General features: G+C 40.0%; 1 protein-coding gene across 4 annotated transcripts in view; it reads left to right on the top strand.

Annotated features, from left to right (window-relative positions):
* Positions 1-15,941, top strand: part of GRIN2D (glutamate ionotropic receptor NMDA type subunit 2D) — a 982,184-nt gene that overhangs the window by 418,090 nt on the left and 548,153 nt on the right. For all 4 annotated transcript variants that reach the window (XM_068241305.1, XM_068241308.1, XM_068241304.1 and 1 more), the window contains one exon: positions 11,923-12,515. In XM_068241305.1, the coding sequence (XP_068097406.1) occupies positions 11,923-12,515 (593 nt within the window). The remainder of the gene's footprint in view (positions 1-11,922; positions 12,516-15,941) is intronic.

Here is a 15,941-nt window from a genome sequence, read left to right as displayed (position 1 = left end):
TGTAAGGGGGATTTATAAAGAACCCACGGAGATATAATTATGGTCTCTGATAGCCCGCAATTTATCAGGCGCCATAATTTAACCTTCTTGCTGCTAATCACGGCTTGTACTATTGCCGCCTATGGTGGCGCACTTTTTATAGGCGCTTGTCCTGCGCCATTTTTATCTGATCCCATTTCTTTAGATGTAGCTGCATTTATCCAATGACTTTTTTAGCCACTGATATAGAAGACTGAAGCAGATTTTTCATACATTCCATAAGAGGGAAGAGTCTGCCTTTCCTCCATATGTCAACAGGCACATGAAAAAGTCATAAATATATTTTGTGCCCACAAGCCGTTATTTTTCCATTCTCTTTTTTTTTCTACTTCATTTTCAGTACAGTATCCTTTCTTTAACGCAATTTGGCTTCCCTCTGATGTCTTCATTATTTCGCAAACATTTTTTCTCTGTCTGTGAAATTACTTCTCCATTTCAGAACTTCAATCAGTCTTTCTATTACATTTACATATCAGCTATTTCAATCCGCTGCCTGTCTGCTCTCCCACCCTCCACGCCACGCTCGTAACTCCCGCAATGCCCTCCCTCCACTGTCTTCCTCTCCTTTTGCAGACTGGAAGACGATTTTGCGCCATTAATATTTCACAAATGGTCTTGGGGCAAGCGCTTCTCTTCTGACAGTTTATGTACACACCCTTTGTGCTCTCGCTGCCTCATACATCCTGCTGCCAGCCTGAGTGATCTGCAAGGCTAATACAGTTATTAACATTCAATCAAACCACCAGGGAAGGCCCTCATGAATAACGGTGTCAAGGGTAGCCAGTCGGGATCTTCTATACTTACTGCTAAGAGAAGCATAGGAGACAGTTCTTACTCTGGAATAGGGTAGTAAAAAAAGATGCCATGACTAAGCACTCAACCCTATTGGCAGGGATTAGATTTTGGAAGTGATATACTAGAACATGAATTTTTAAAAGCCAGGCAATGTGAAATGCAAGTAAAGATCAGCAAACCTAATTTGCGAGTTGTTTATTCTTTAGGTCCTTTTTGATCTGTCAAAGCAGCCACTATGCTCTGCACTAGGTTACTGCTTATTAATAATTAAAAAAAAGATGATCAGAATCCTTTTTATTTGGCCACATAAGTTTGCACAAGGAATTTGACTAGGCAGTTGCTTAAAGTGTACCTGAGATGAGTAAAAAAAAAATACTTGGGGCTTTTTCCAGCCCCTTACAGGGCATTTGCTCCCTCTCTCCTCCAGCCCGGTAAATCCGCAAGTCGGCTTAAGTTGGCACTTACATAGTCCATTCCCGAGTATGCCTTTATTGCGCTCCAGTCATAGGGAGCCTTCTGCATTTGCACGGTAGTACTGCCCAGCAGCCAGAGTGCCACGGGGCAGTCTGCGTGGCTGCAAGTCCGCAACAAAGCGCAGCTTCCCAGTTGACCCAGGCAGTCCACCGGGGGGTCGGAACAACTCAGTAGGACAGCAAGGGAGCCAACGGCCTGAAGGGGGCTGGAAGAAGCCCCAGGTACGTACTGTATAAATAATTTTTTTTCTTTATTCCAGTTTTTTTTTCATCTCAGACACAGAAAATACGAGACATGGACAGAGTATAGTTATTATAGGTCAAGGACAGTATATGAGTTAAATAGTAGCAAGCAGGGTGAATGTGGCCACTAATGATATAATGATTCTTCATATGAACGATTGGAAATGATTGTTTGGGACCACTAGTGGAAAAATCTCCTAACCAATCTGATCAGATTAATGAAATTGATGCAAATTTCGGATCAAGCCCGTTAATCTGATCAAATTGGTTAGGAGATTTTTGTCTGTTAGAGGTCCCAAATGATCATTTCCGATCGTTCATATGAAGAATCGTTCATAACCGATTGTTTGGCAGACTGTACCATTAGTGGCCACCTTGAGAGAGCTTTAATGCTATCAAATTCAAGGGTAGTTCTACATTAAGCAGAGCTACCATGTGTGGGAAGAAAGATGTTCCTCAGTCTCGGGCCACCCGTGAGGCGGTGTGAGACAGGTTCCTCAGGCGGCATAAGTGGGGGAGGGGGCGGCACCCGCCTGGCTGTGGCTGGAAGGGGGCCACCAAGCTGGAGGGGAGAGCAGTGGGCACAGCAGTGGGGAGGGGGGCAGACCCTCCAGCTATTTTAGAGGTGGAACGCAATGCTGAAATGGAAGAAGGAAGGTGAGTCATTGCTGCCCAACCCGCTCGCTGATTACATTTATTGCTGGTAAAATAACTGGAGGGGGAGCGTGGTTGGGGGAGCCCCAGGTGAGGGAGGGGGGGGGGGTCTGACCCCCCTCCCCACCATTGCGCCCACTGCTCCCCCTTCCTGGCTGCTACCCCCTCCAGGCTACCTATACTGGGGAAAATGTTATTACCTGTGGAGGGGGGGGGTAGTCTCACAAGTTTGCCTCAGGCGGCAAAATGTCTAGAGCAGGCCCTGGTTTGATTCTGGAAGTTTTAGTTGCAACACTCACCCTGCTCACTCCTGAAGGTAGAAGCTGAGAGATGGAGTGAGCAGGGTGAGAGGGGTCATAGGCAATCTTGGTCGATCTCTTTCTGCACCTGCTGATCAAATGAAGCGCTGCAGTCTCAACTTTTTTTATCTACAGAACATGAGCCGAACCAGATAGTCATGAAAGTTGTTTTACACTTCATAATGCTGTAGTACAAATAGATGTTGAAAAACCTTGACAACAAAGCAAAATGAAGTAGAACAATATGCTTTCCCTGTAGAGCAGCCAGAAACATTGGAAGCACTCATACACATTTATAACAAGTGAATATATGTCCCCTGCATTTATATTTCTCCAACTCACCACTTCAAAACAGAAGACTTACTTCATTTGCAAGTTATCTATGATTGTATTTTTATGATTCCCTGTGGTGTGATCTGTGCCCTTACAACAGCAGCATTACTATTGATAGGTCAGGAGTATACTCCCAATTATCTGTCATTGATCAGGCTGTATTGTGTGGTGTCTGTTTATATTATGTCATGCAGAGTGATTGCAGATTGTAGAAGTCCTGTGGCTTGGAGTTGCTAGGTTAGAGTGTAGACATGCATTATGTAACAAGATAAACACTAACTTCTCCACCCTTTACCTGTTTTTTTTTTTTTTTTTTTAAAGGATACCCGAACTGAAATGTGACATAATGAGATAGACATGTGTATGTGTAGTGCCTAGCACACAAATAACTATGCTGTGTTCCTTTTTTTCTTTCTCTGGCTGAAAGAGTTACATATAAGGTATGCAAGTGGCTGACTCAGTCCTGACTCAGACAGGAAGTGACTACAGTGTGACCCTCACTGATAAGAAATTCCAACTATAAAACACTTTCCTAGCAGAAAATGGCTTCTGAGAGCAAGAAAGAGGTAAAAAAAAGGGGAATTTCTTATCAGTGAGGGTCACACTGTAGTCACTTCCTGTCTGAGTCAGGACTGAGTCAGCCTCTTACATACCTGATATTTAACTCTTTCAGGCAGAGAAAGAAAAAAAGGAACACAGCATAGTTATTTGTGTGTTAGGCACTGTACATACACATGTCTATCTCATTATGTCACATTTCAGTTCGGGTATCCTTTAAGTGGACCTGAACTATTGCAAAGGACAGAAGGACTGTGACTAATCACAAGTGTAAATTGATCTCCCAGCTGTGTGAAATGCGGCACATGTAGTTCAGCTATCATGTAGCTGAACTCCTCATAGCGGTGGAGAGAGCCGCAGCTAGTGATGAGCACAGATTTAGTAAAATTTTAATTTTGCATCGCAATTCAAAATTGAGATGCTAAAATCATAATGAAAATTTTGGGGAAGAATTGTAATTAATTTTCAACATTTTTTTTTCAGAAATATCTAGTTTTTAAGAAAAATCAATTTTAAAAATACAACGGAAAAAAAAAATTAAACTGACATTTTTCTGAGGTTCCTTTGCATTTTTTTCCTTTCCTTTGCATTTTTAACCATTTCACCTCCCCCGGGACGAGTAACTACGTCCCTGCAGAATGCCATAACTCTGTGCAGGGGCGTAGCTACTACGTCCCTCCCGCCGTGTCCCCGCCACTCGTCCCTCTGTACCGCCGCTCATTACCGCCGATTGCCCGCTGCCAGATCAATGAATGGGAAAACAAATCCCATTCATTCATCTAATTCCCCGTGTGAATGGCTGCAGCCATCTATACAGACGGCTCAGCCATTCATGAATCCCGTGTGCGTAGTGCTTCCGTTACCGTACTAACAATACGGAGCTGAAGTCACCACTGAGGACATCTTGTGGCCAAATTGTAATATTACATCCCCTTTTTTATTTTTTAGTTTATCATCCCTAGTTACTTTTTTTTTATTTATTAACCCCAGACCTCCCACACTCCCCTAAAGTTACATTTTTTTTTTATTTTTTTATTTCTTTTAACTAAAAAAAATTACAAATAAAAAAAATACATAAATAGCTACCTTAGGGACTGAGGTTTTTTAATATGTATACAAAAACTGTATACTTCAAGTACTTTATACATTATGGGCTTGTAATTAGGGATAGACACAAAACTTAAAAAATGCACCTCTATTTCCAAATAAAATATTGACGCCATACATTGTACTAGGGAAACATTTTCAACGTTGCAATAACCGATACAAATGGGCAAATAAAATGTGTGGGTTTTAATTACAGTAGCATGTTTTATTTTGAAACTATAATGGGCGAAAACTGAGAAATAATGATTTTTTTCTTATTATTCCCATTAAAACTGAGTTAGAATAAAATAATTTTTAGCAAAAAGTACCCCCAAAGAAAGCCTAATCAGTGGCGAAAAAAACAAGATATAGATTGTTTTGTTGTGATAAGTAGTAATAAAGTTATAGGTGAATGAATTGAAGGAGCGCTGATGGGTTAAAATTGCTCTGGTTTTTTGAGAGGAAAAACCCTTCAAGGTGAAAAGGTTAAAATCGATTTTCTCAAAAACTACATGGTATTTAGGAATTATTTTTTTCTTGTTCCCACTATTCCCTTTAATAAACGTACATTATGATGATAGTCTGTATGGGGGTTTTGTTATCAAATTCTAAAATCAGCACAAAATTATGCGTTAATTACGAATTGACAAAATCAATTGAATTTGCAAACTGTAATTATGTATGGCTGTCATTGCTAAAATGTATGCAAAATTTTGCATAATTGGAATTAGCAGATTATGATCATCACTAGCGGCAGCACATGGAGTTTGGCTGTCATGTAGTCGAATTTTAAATAGCGGCGGTGGTCTATAAGTGGCTCCTGGGGTTTGGCTTGATATTGGCGGCAGGGAGAGTAAGCAGCGCACTAAGTTTGACTATATTGCAGTCAAACTCTGGATATCAATGGCAGCTGTGGGTAATCAGGTGCCCGGGGTTCGGCTAATATCTAGCTGAACCCCACATTGACTGCAGAATGGCGATCGCTATCGGTGTTAGGTGTGTAGATATGGAAGGGGGGTTAGTGTTTGGTGTAGGTAGGGCAGGTCAGTATTAGACATAAGTAGGGAGTTAGTGTTAGATGTAAATTGGAGAGGGTTAGTATGGCATGTAGGTTAGGAAAGGGGATAGAATATCCGTAACATTACCGATAGTCTATCGGCATGACCTGGTGTACCAGTTGCCTTTTTTAAATGAACACTGTATTGCTTTATGCATCTACTAGTAGACCCAAGGCCATTTAAAAACGCTCTAGGTCTTTTTCCTTTTTTTTGCCGCCGCCACGCCAGTCACTGCGCATGCGCGTGCACGCAACTACCTGCCCACCTTGCTCTCTGGTCCCTCCAGCTGTTCGTTACTGCACACATGCGCAGTAACAAAATAACAGGGACACAGGGACGCTGCAAACTGCTGGATGCAGCGACACAGGCTAATTATTATATAGGATAAGCTGGACATCTTCAAATATTTTTATCTGCTAAAACTCCCTATATTTAGAAGGTTGCGCAGCTCTAATTCATTTTTTTACATATTGCCGTATAGGAAAAGTTTCTATCCTAGAAAGCACAACAATAATGTGCACTTCCCAAATTCTTTCCAGCATTCATAATGAAAGATAAATACATAACTTGGTTCTCCCTAACAGCACTTTAGTCATTTCCTTGCTCGTTATTACTACAATAGCTGTAACACAAAGGAGCAATTTCAAACAAAATTAAATGGTATGTGTAACTGTGAAGCTGAGAACAAATGCTGAATACCAATGTGTTATCTGCTGCAAGATTTAGACATTTAAAATAATAATACATGTTTACAGATACAATCTGCTAGTAGCTGATATATCGTGTTGTTGATCTAGCTTTGCAAAAGATAATCCCAGTAGTTTAGTGGCAATTTGGCAAACACTAAGGTGAACACATGTTGAAAATGTGCCTCTAATAAGCATGCCAAGTCCACGGTGCTCTGCGCAAAGACACTGTGATTATGACCAGAATGAAGAAGCGGATAAGACTCGCGAAATGCATTGTGTTCAATAAATTTGTATTTTTTATTTCACGCTCACGGTAAGATCGATTATTACAAATGATATATATATATATATATATATATATATATATATATATATATATATATATATATACATATATATATGTGTGTGTATATATATATATATATATATATATATATACAGTATATACATATATATATATATATATTAGGTTTCTAAAATTCCAAACGTAACCCTCTGCACTCTTGATTGATATATATATATATAATATATATATAATTTTTTTTTTGGGGGGGGGAATCCTCCTCCCACACATCTCAAGAGTGCAGAGGGTTACGTTTGGAATTTTATGGAATTTTAGAAACCTAATTCATACAGCCCCACCTTTTGTAAAACAGATTTCATACATAGAACTAAGAGGTAAATGCATTTCTATATTACTACACTATGTAGAGAAATACCAAACTACTGTACATCCAATTATAAACATCTATGCGCTGCGTAATATGTTGGCGCTTTATAAATACAATAAATAATAATAATAATCTATGTTAAAGGAAACCCATAGCAAACATAAAAAAAAATCAAGATACTAATTTTTTACGTTACTTATCCTGTTTTCAGTACAGGAAAATCTTCTTATATCTATATTGCTGTATATTGGTGTTTAACTCTGCCCTCCCAGTGATATTTAGCTAAGGCTATAATGTCACATGGCCTTCTGCCCTAGAGCACTCTTGGAGATCACGTGATGGCCTTGCACCATAGACAGAGAGAAAAACAATCATTTCAATGTGATTTGCCTAGGTGGCAGTAAAGACGCCGGCATCTTTGATAAATTTCAAGAGGACCTAAACTCATGCAAAGGACACAAGGAAACAGATTTATCCACCCTGTTGTGTTTTAGATTAAAGAGCCTGTCTAATTCCCCCTCACCTGCAAGTAATCACTTGTAATTTGATCTCTCAGCTGTGTCAGCACAGGAAACTCGTCAAGCCTTGGTAGCCTCAGGTTATTTGTAAAGATAGGATGTTAACCCTATGTCTGCTTCCATTAAAAGCAGGAAGTAGACACAGTGCAGATTTATTGCAGGAGTTCTGTGGGCTGCAACAAATATATGTTTTTTTTCTGTAAAGGTTATTATGCTATTGCTTATCATTTAGAGCAGAGAGGAAGTTCTGAGTTCTGGTCCGTTTAAAAGTGTACCAGAGATGATTGAATCTAAAGGTTAAATAATTACCCGGGGCTTCCTCCAACCCCATAAACACGTGTAAGTCCCTAGCCATCCTCCCACGGTCTGCCGTTCAGTGGTAATCAGCCAGTAATTGTTCAGTCAGTTCCAGTCTGGTTCTTGTGCACATACACGGACCTCCCGCACGTGCGCAGAATACACAGACTGACTTGACTGAAGCAATTGCTGGGAGTGATTGCGGCTCAATAGCAGACCGCGGTAGGACGGTTTGGGACTCTCATGTGTTTATAGGGCTAGAGGAAGCCCCGGGTAAGTATCAAATATTTCGATTTAATCATCTCGGGTTTACTTTAAGAATGTAAATCAGGGTGAGGTAAAATTTTACAATGGGTAAACATTGACTGAATACATTTGAGAGAAAGCAGATGGAAACGGTCATTTTTGTGTGACCCAAATATAAGCTGAGAATTTATTTTTCAATACCATTTTGGAACAAAAATCTGGCTTATATTTGAATAGATAAACAGTGGTTGTACCCAACAGAGACTTGACTGTACATTTTACAAAAATATTTTTTGATAGTAGTCTCTTGTGCAAAAAATACATTTCAAAGGTGCTAGTTATATATTTGTTCCACTAACTGTCTAAATCTGCAGTGGGAGCTTCTGCGGGAGCTACCAAGAATAAATGATCAGCAATGGGCCATCTAATTTTGGCAGCAGCCAAGAAGGCCATATATAATTGCTGGATATACCCAACTTTACCTACTTTACAGGATGTAAAGGATGAACTTCCCTGTGTTTTGCATCTTGACAGATTGGATGCAACACAAAACATAGAAAAACAAACCTAAAAGCTATTCTGGAAATGGAAGTGTCATGATCGCTGCTGCAGCAGGTATTTCTGGAAATAGTAGTGCTGCAGCTCAAGCAGTTCTGATCTCTTTCCATGCAAGCTGCATAGCTTTGTCTGCCTTTCCCTGCTGTCAGCTTGTGACTTAATATCATTCACCTGTGTGGGAATCTGCATGTCTGCTCCCATTGGATGACCTCAGTATAAAGATCTGCTTCCTGCAGGACTCCTCGGGTTTTCATAGCTTCAGTTTAAGCCTGTCTTGCTGTTGCTTCAGCCCCAGCCCGTGTTTCTTGTTCTAAAGATACTTTGCTGGTTTTGCATCATATATTGGTTCATTGCCCATATATATGCATACCAGCACGTTTATTATTTTCCTTGTATTCATGTTACGTTGATACATCAGTGACGCTGATATATACGTACACGAACTGTTTATATCCTGTGTTCAGTTAGTCAGTTCCAGCACGTTTTGGTGGTTGCGCGTATCGTGATCACCCGTGCTGAGCTAGTTATCCTGTTCCTGGTCCTGTTTGTGGATTGCGTTCATCTCTGCGAGGAGATAACGAATCCTTCTGAATCCTGTCCTGTTACCGTTTGTGGATTGCGTTCATCTCTGCGAAGAGATAACGAATCTTTCTGAATCCTGTCCTGTTACCGTTTGTGTACAAAAAGAGGGAGAACCGAGAGCCCGATATGGTGTAGTATGTTTAGACAAATGGTATAATGAGAAAGAGTAAAAATATATACTCACAAGCCAGGGTTACCTCCAGGCAACCACTGTATAAGCAGGTGAGGAGTTTTGCCTGTCCCCACTCAGGACTAAAAAGTCGCTCTCTGTAGATCAGGAAAAAAGGGGTATCCCCCTCCACCAAGGGTCAATGTATAGTACAGTACAAGTAGAACAGAGGCGCCAAAAGGATAAAAACAATGTTTAAAATGTTTAAAAGTAGTTGGGGATTAGTACACTCCAAGAATTATACAACGCGTTTCGCGGGTATGAGCCCGCTTCTTCAGGCAGTAAAAGTAGGAGTACACAGCAATCTGTCAGTAATATACCTGGCGCCTTGGTATATTACTGACAGATTGCTGTGTACTCCTACTTTTACTGCCTGAAGAAGCGGGCTCATACCCGCGAAACGCGTTGTATAATTCTTGGAGTGTACTAATACATTTATTCTGATTATATCGCACAGTTTTCTGTGTCTGCTTGAAGGAGGCGGATCCACCACTGCCTCCCCAACTACTTTTAAACATTTTAAACATTGTTTTTATCCTTTTGGCGCCTCTGTTCTACTTGTACTGTTACCGTTTGTGGATTGCGTTCATCTCTGCGAAGAGATAGCGAATCCTTCTGAGTCCTGTTCCCTGTATCGTTCCAGTCCTAAGTCAGTGTTCCTGCTTATGTCATATATCGGTTCATTGCCGATATATACATATGTTAGTCAGACGTTACAAATAGTTTCATTGATAGCTGTAATTGTAATACGCTAGGAAATCATACTTATTGTATATTTATCTGTGTTACGTTCATCTATCTTGATCCTGCTATTTCCTGACTATCCTGTCCTGTCTTTGTGAGGCACGCCATCGCCGCAACGCATTGGCTGCCTCATTCCAGTCTGTTTTATTGTGGACGCTTGCTGTCACTAAGTAGTGGCTAGTTAAGCAAGCGTTCATTCTGTCTACCTGTCCTGATCTCCTCAGTTCTGGTTTATGCGCTCAGCGCTACTTTGCGCTGAGACGTTATAGCGAAAGTATTGTTTGTGGCTGTCGGATCTGCACTGGCTCTGTGCGCCACAATCTCCTATTGGAGTCAGTCCTCCCTTCCACTATACTAGGGATAGCCTGTTTCCTTGTGCTAGTGTGTGTACCTCCTCCACGTCAGCTCATGCGTTGCATGCTGACTGTGGAGAATACACCACCAAGCCTTACAGGAAGCCTTATGTTTAACATGTAATGTCCCAGGATGATCTAAAAAGCTTTATGGAACCGTCGAACTATTCACCACATATGAGCAACTTAGCGGCACGCTTGGCCAAATGTAAGTGATATATGCTGGAACAAGTAGCTACAAAGTTTGACGCAAATACGAAGAGAAATCAAATGGGGAGGGATGGGGGGGGGGGGGGCAGAAGGGGGATAGGGTGGAGGGGAGATGGGTTGTTTTTTTTATATTGAAACCAATGTTTTTAGCATCATTACACAACTGACCATTATTTTGATAAGTCAGCGGAAAACATAGTATTCATGCTTTTATTTCTGGACATAAAATGAAAGAAAACAAAACTAAAAACAAAACATTGATTATATATATAAAAAAAAGAAAGCAGTTCATTTGAGACATTCAAGAAATAACTTGTTTGGACCCTTCACTAGTTTCTTTTGCTTTCCACATTCATGTAGTAAAACTTTGAAACCAGAAAATAAACTCAGAGATCTATTGAAATCCTTTTAGCATTTTACAGTGGTTGTGTGGGAGAATAAAGGTTCAGCCCAGGGTTGTGCAAACGAGACCTGTTTCTCACATTCACACACCTTCATTCTTCTTAATCCAGATAGAATTTTTGGAGACTATCATAGTTGTAAGTAAGTACAGCTAGGTAGGAATAAATTATGTGCATGATAATGCTCAAAATTGTACAATGTGTGCTTCCTGTGTGTTACACACCACACAGCACCGCTTAATAACAGAATTATGCAGGTGTGCAAGCTGGCATTGGTCTAGCCCCTGCCACTTATGCTGGGTCACTTCCTTGCTTTAGCGTGAGGAAGTACAGGTCCTCCGTAACTCTTCTGCCACACATCCCGATCACCCCCCTTCCCGGGACCCCAGAAAAAAATAAGTGCTGGGGAGGATGTGGCTGATCCAGAAATTGGATTGGTAATGGATAGTAAATGTTACATATTATTTGCGCAATTTGGCCGTGCAGCTAATACTTGCTATTTTTGGTTTTCAATTTTTCACCAAAATAATTGAATAATTAATTGAGTCTTTTACTTGTCTGTGATGCTGAAGAGTAGTGTTACACAAGTACATCATAACTGTTTCATGACATGATATAATGCAGAGGCAATAGCAGAATAAAGTGATCATTGTTATTAACAAGTATAGTTTTTAGTTTAGTATTTATTCCATTACTTTCTTATTTTACTCCATTTAGTTATTTCATATGCATTTGAAGTTTTTTTTTTTTTTATTTCAGTACAATTCCAATCAAATTAATTTTCTTTATTTCTACTTCTCTTTCTCTTTCTCATCTTACCCCCTTATTTTGTGTCATGTTTCATGAAAGATTCCCATTAAATGCTTCATAATTGTTTTCCATGAATCTACGTTGACATTATGCTTGTTGTACTGACAATGACAATATTTGTATTATTTCGCTGCAGGAAAAAGGATCCACCTTCCTACAGCTTGGAGCCTCCACGGAACAGCAACTTCAAGTCATCTTTGAGGTGTTAGAGGAATATGACTGGACCGCATTTGCAGTTATAACCACTTTATTTCCAGGGTATGAAGACTTTGTGGATTACATTGAGCTGTTGACTGATAGTAGTTTTATTGGCTGGGAAAACCGAGGTGTCCTGACTCTCAATCTGACTGATGACCCCACTGGTGCCAAACTCAAGAGGCAGTTAAGAGAGATCACTGTACAAGTACGTCTTCTGTACTGCTCTAGGGATGAGGCAGATGGGGTTTTCAAGGCAGCACGAGAAGCTGGTTTGACCGGGCCTGGTTACATCTGGTTTATGGTTGGAACCAACTTGGGTGGCACAGATTACATACCGGAGCATTTACCTATTGGACTGTTCACCATTTTGTCTGCTGGGTGGAAAGATGACCTTCATCGAAGAGTTCAAAATGGAGTTGCTATCATTGCAAAAGGGGCGGAGGCTTTGTACAAAGATTATGGATTCATACCAGAATTCAACAATGATTGTAGAGCACCAAACCTTACCCATGGAAATGAAAACTTGCACAGGTAACGTAACTAAAATTACATTTCCTAACTTCTCTTCAAAATATTTAACTAACTTCTGTACATAGAGTAGCATAACATTGGTTACTTTCCGTGTGCTTAAAGGACCACTGTCATGGAACTAATAACATTTTAAATATATATAAACGTATACACATAAGAAGTATGTTTCTTCCAGAGTAAGATGAGCCATGAATTACTTTTCTTCTATGTTGATGTTGTTTACAGTAAGTAGTAGGAATCTGACACAACTGAACGTTTTTGGACTAGCTCATCATCTCATGGGGTGTTCTCAGGGTTTTCTTTACATTCAAAAGCGCTTAGTAAATGGCAGTTGCTCCGTCCAACTGCCAAAAAAGTGTACGGTAAGCATGGAGGCTGGCCAGCATCTTTGCATAAATCATTTTGAGGGAGTGTGTTTGTAAAGAATAAAGGCCATGCTGGGAATCCCCTATGGAGAGATGGACTAGTCCAAGACCTGTTGAAAATGTCAGATTTCTACTACTTACTGTAAGAGACAGCAATAAAGGAGATAAGTAATCCATGGCTCATTTTACTCAGGAGGAAACTTACTTCTTATTTGTATGTGTTTTCATATATTTTAAGTTTTAAGATTTTCGCATCAGTGGTCCTTTAAATCACAAAATCTTTTTTGTGCGTGTCTGTGCATTCAGGTTATATTCCTTAGAAATAATGACTGAAATTTCTCAGCTGGCCAGAATTAACCTGTAAATAAGCATGCCATAATGGAATTTTCGTAGAACACCATCCGTGATATTTAATAGTAATGCAATTCCAAGTCAGAGATGTATGATTCAGTAGAGCTTGCTTTTTTCTTAATGAATGTTTATTAAATTTGTGCTGCTCAGGAATTTTTACTATAAGAGTGTCTCTAACAATATGCTAATTGATTTAGCTAGTAATGTCAAGGAAAGGAAAACACTTGGCATTAAATCCTTGCAAGGTTTTTTTCTGCACAGACTGTACTTCGCTGTTTTGTGTACGTTAATAATTTCTATGCAGTGTTGCTGTTAATACCTAGATAAAATTCCTAGTTAATAGCTAATTAAAATATTTAATTACTGGATTTCTTTTTTTACCTTGAAATTGCTGCCTTTCACTCTTTAATTTTGTGTAATGAGGGACCTGCTTTAAGTACATGTCAATCTTCATTTCTGGAATTATTACATGGACTGAGAACAAAAGCTCTCCTAGATGGTCATACCAATATTTTTCTTTCTTTCAACCTCTGCTTAAAACAGCCCTCCAGTGTAAATTGCACTTACGTGGGTCATCTTCCAAAAGGAAGTTACAATTACCTCTAGTGTCTTCTCTCCTAAAGCCCTTCCCATCACTGAGACCCATAATCACCAGCTTACGGGACATTTCCCCACCCCCTTCCATAAAAAGATTGTGTTTTCTCTACTCGAGATAGAGAAAACACCAAGGTATTTTTCTGCAGGGGGCGTGGCTACGTGATAGAATTCGATGGATATGAGGCAGACACAGCAGGTAATTATAACTTCCTATTAGAAGATTTACACTTTAAATCAGTACCTTAAATAGCTAAATTAGGTTAAAATGGTAAAGGTAAACAAAAATGTGGTTTATTCTGTACCACCGGTCTTTGCTTCTGCTGGTTTACATTAGGTCTGCTACACTAGATCTGCTATGGGTCTGCTTCCCTGTGCAGAATGCAGCGGACCGACAGACATGCAGAATGGACCACATGCTTTCCTGTTCACACATGTCCATCTCCTTCATGTTTGGGTTCGTCCGATGCATCACCACAACACACAAACCCTGTCTGCATCCCTCTTGGATAATAGGTGCATAGCCATAGAATGATATGTATCTTTTCTCAAGTGCAATGGGTGAAATAGATGCTGCAAAGGACAACCAGAGTGCGTAGCATATCCATGCTGTATTGATGCACTGCAACTCTGGTGTAGCGTAAACTGGTCTTTAAAGGGAACCTAAACTGAGAGTGATATGGATGTTTCCTTTTAAACAATACCAGTTGCCTGGCAGTCCTGCTGATCTCTTTGGCTACAGTAGTGGCTGGATCTCACACCTGAAACAAGCATGCAGCTAATCCAGTCTAACTTCAGTCAGAGCACCAGATCTGCATGCTTGTCGAGGGGCTGTGGCTAAAAGTATTAGAGACACAGGATCAGCAGCAGAGTCAGGCAACTGGTATTATCTAAAAGGAAAAATCCATATCCTTTTCAGTTTAAGCTCTGTCAATAATGATGGGTGAACATTTTGTGGTGCGGTTTGCTGGCTAAATGGCCAGCCTGAGAGCTATTGTTTGTAGACATTTGTAAACTTACTACCATTGCTATCTATCAATCTTACTTTTAAAGGAAGCATCATAACCTTTCCTCTGCTGTGCGTCATTATGCGGTTCATGAGCGGAGGGGTGGAGAAAGCCAGGAAGTCTGCGCATGCGCAGTGAGGACCTGCAGGCTTCCTGTTCCATAGCACAGCACGACTTTAGTTCAGAGTCGCTCGTTTCAATGTAATTTATAGTGGCTACCCGGGGAGCAGAAGTGGTTACTGAAGGGGCCAGTGAGTGTCCCCTCTTTACCAAATAGCCATGGGTATGCTTGTATGCATACCCACGACTTCTGCTTAGAATTGCTTTAAAGCATTTTGCCAAATATATCTTCTTCAAGTAAAAAGATTCCCCTATATTCAAATCAACAGTCAAAAAAATATCATCGGGTACAATATATTCAGATAATCTCCCATGTTTTGTTTACACATTCATGCTTACCAGAGATCAGGGAACACATGAACATGAGGAGAATATAGAAGACTATAGGCCGTATTCAATTCCCTTTTTCTCCCACGTTGTCTACTAGATGATATTTTCACACCTTCTCAATAAAATGCCCTTTAAGCCACCAGCGAGCAAGAAAATACTCAGGATAATCTTGACAAAACTTTTCCTCCTACACTTTTTGGTACATTTTCCATAGTGTAGAATGCTGAAAAGTTATTTTAATCAGAAGAAGAAAAATTATATTCTAGATGAAAACTTATGATAAAGTAAATTAAATAAGGCCCTATCATCCTTAGAATTGTAGTGAGTTGGACATCCTCTTGGAAAAAAATGTGGAGCTCTGTAGTTGCCCAAACAAGATCCCAAAAAAGGCTAGTTGTGAAAATTCAGCATTAGAGAGAAGAGGCATGTGGTGAAGATAACAGAATCAAAAGAATAAAATGTAGGTGTAGCTGACTTCAGGCAGAGGTGACTTCAGGTCATGCTGGAAGTTCACCGCTGGTAAACCATTGACGTAACGAATTCAATCCTTACTCAGTGTTCTTCAGCCTCTTACTGCATACAAGAGAGAGAGAGTTTTTAGGTACTGAAATGTATTTAGCTTGGAAAAACAGGCGACTGGGAGGTGATCTGATTTAACA

This window comes from Hyperolius riggenbachi, chromosome 6 (assembly GCF_040937935.1).
Source record: "Hyperolius riggenbachi isolate aHypRig1 chromosome 6, aHypRig1.pri, whole genome shotgun sequence".
NCBI lineage: Eukaryota > Metazoa > Chordata > Amphibia > Anura > Hyperoliidae > Hyperolius > Hyperolius riggenbachi.
Note: the sequence above shows the minus strand (reverse complement) of the source record. Positions and strands in the feature narration are given on the sequence as shown.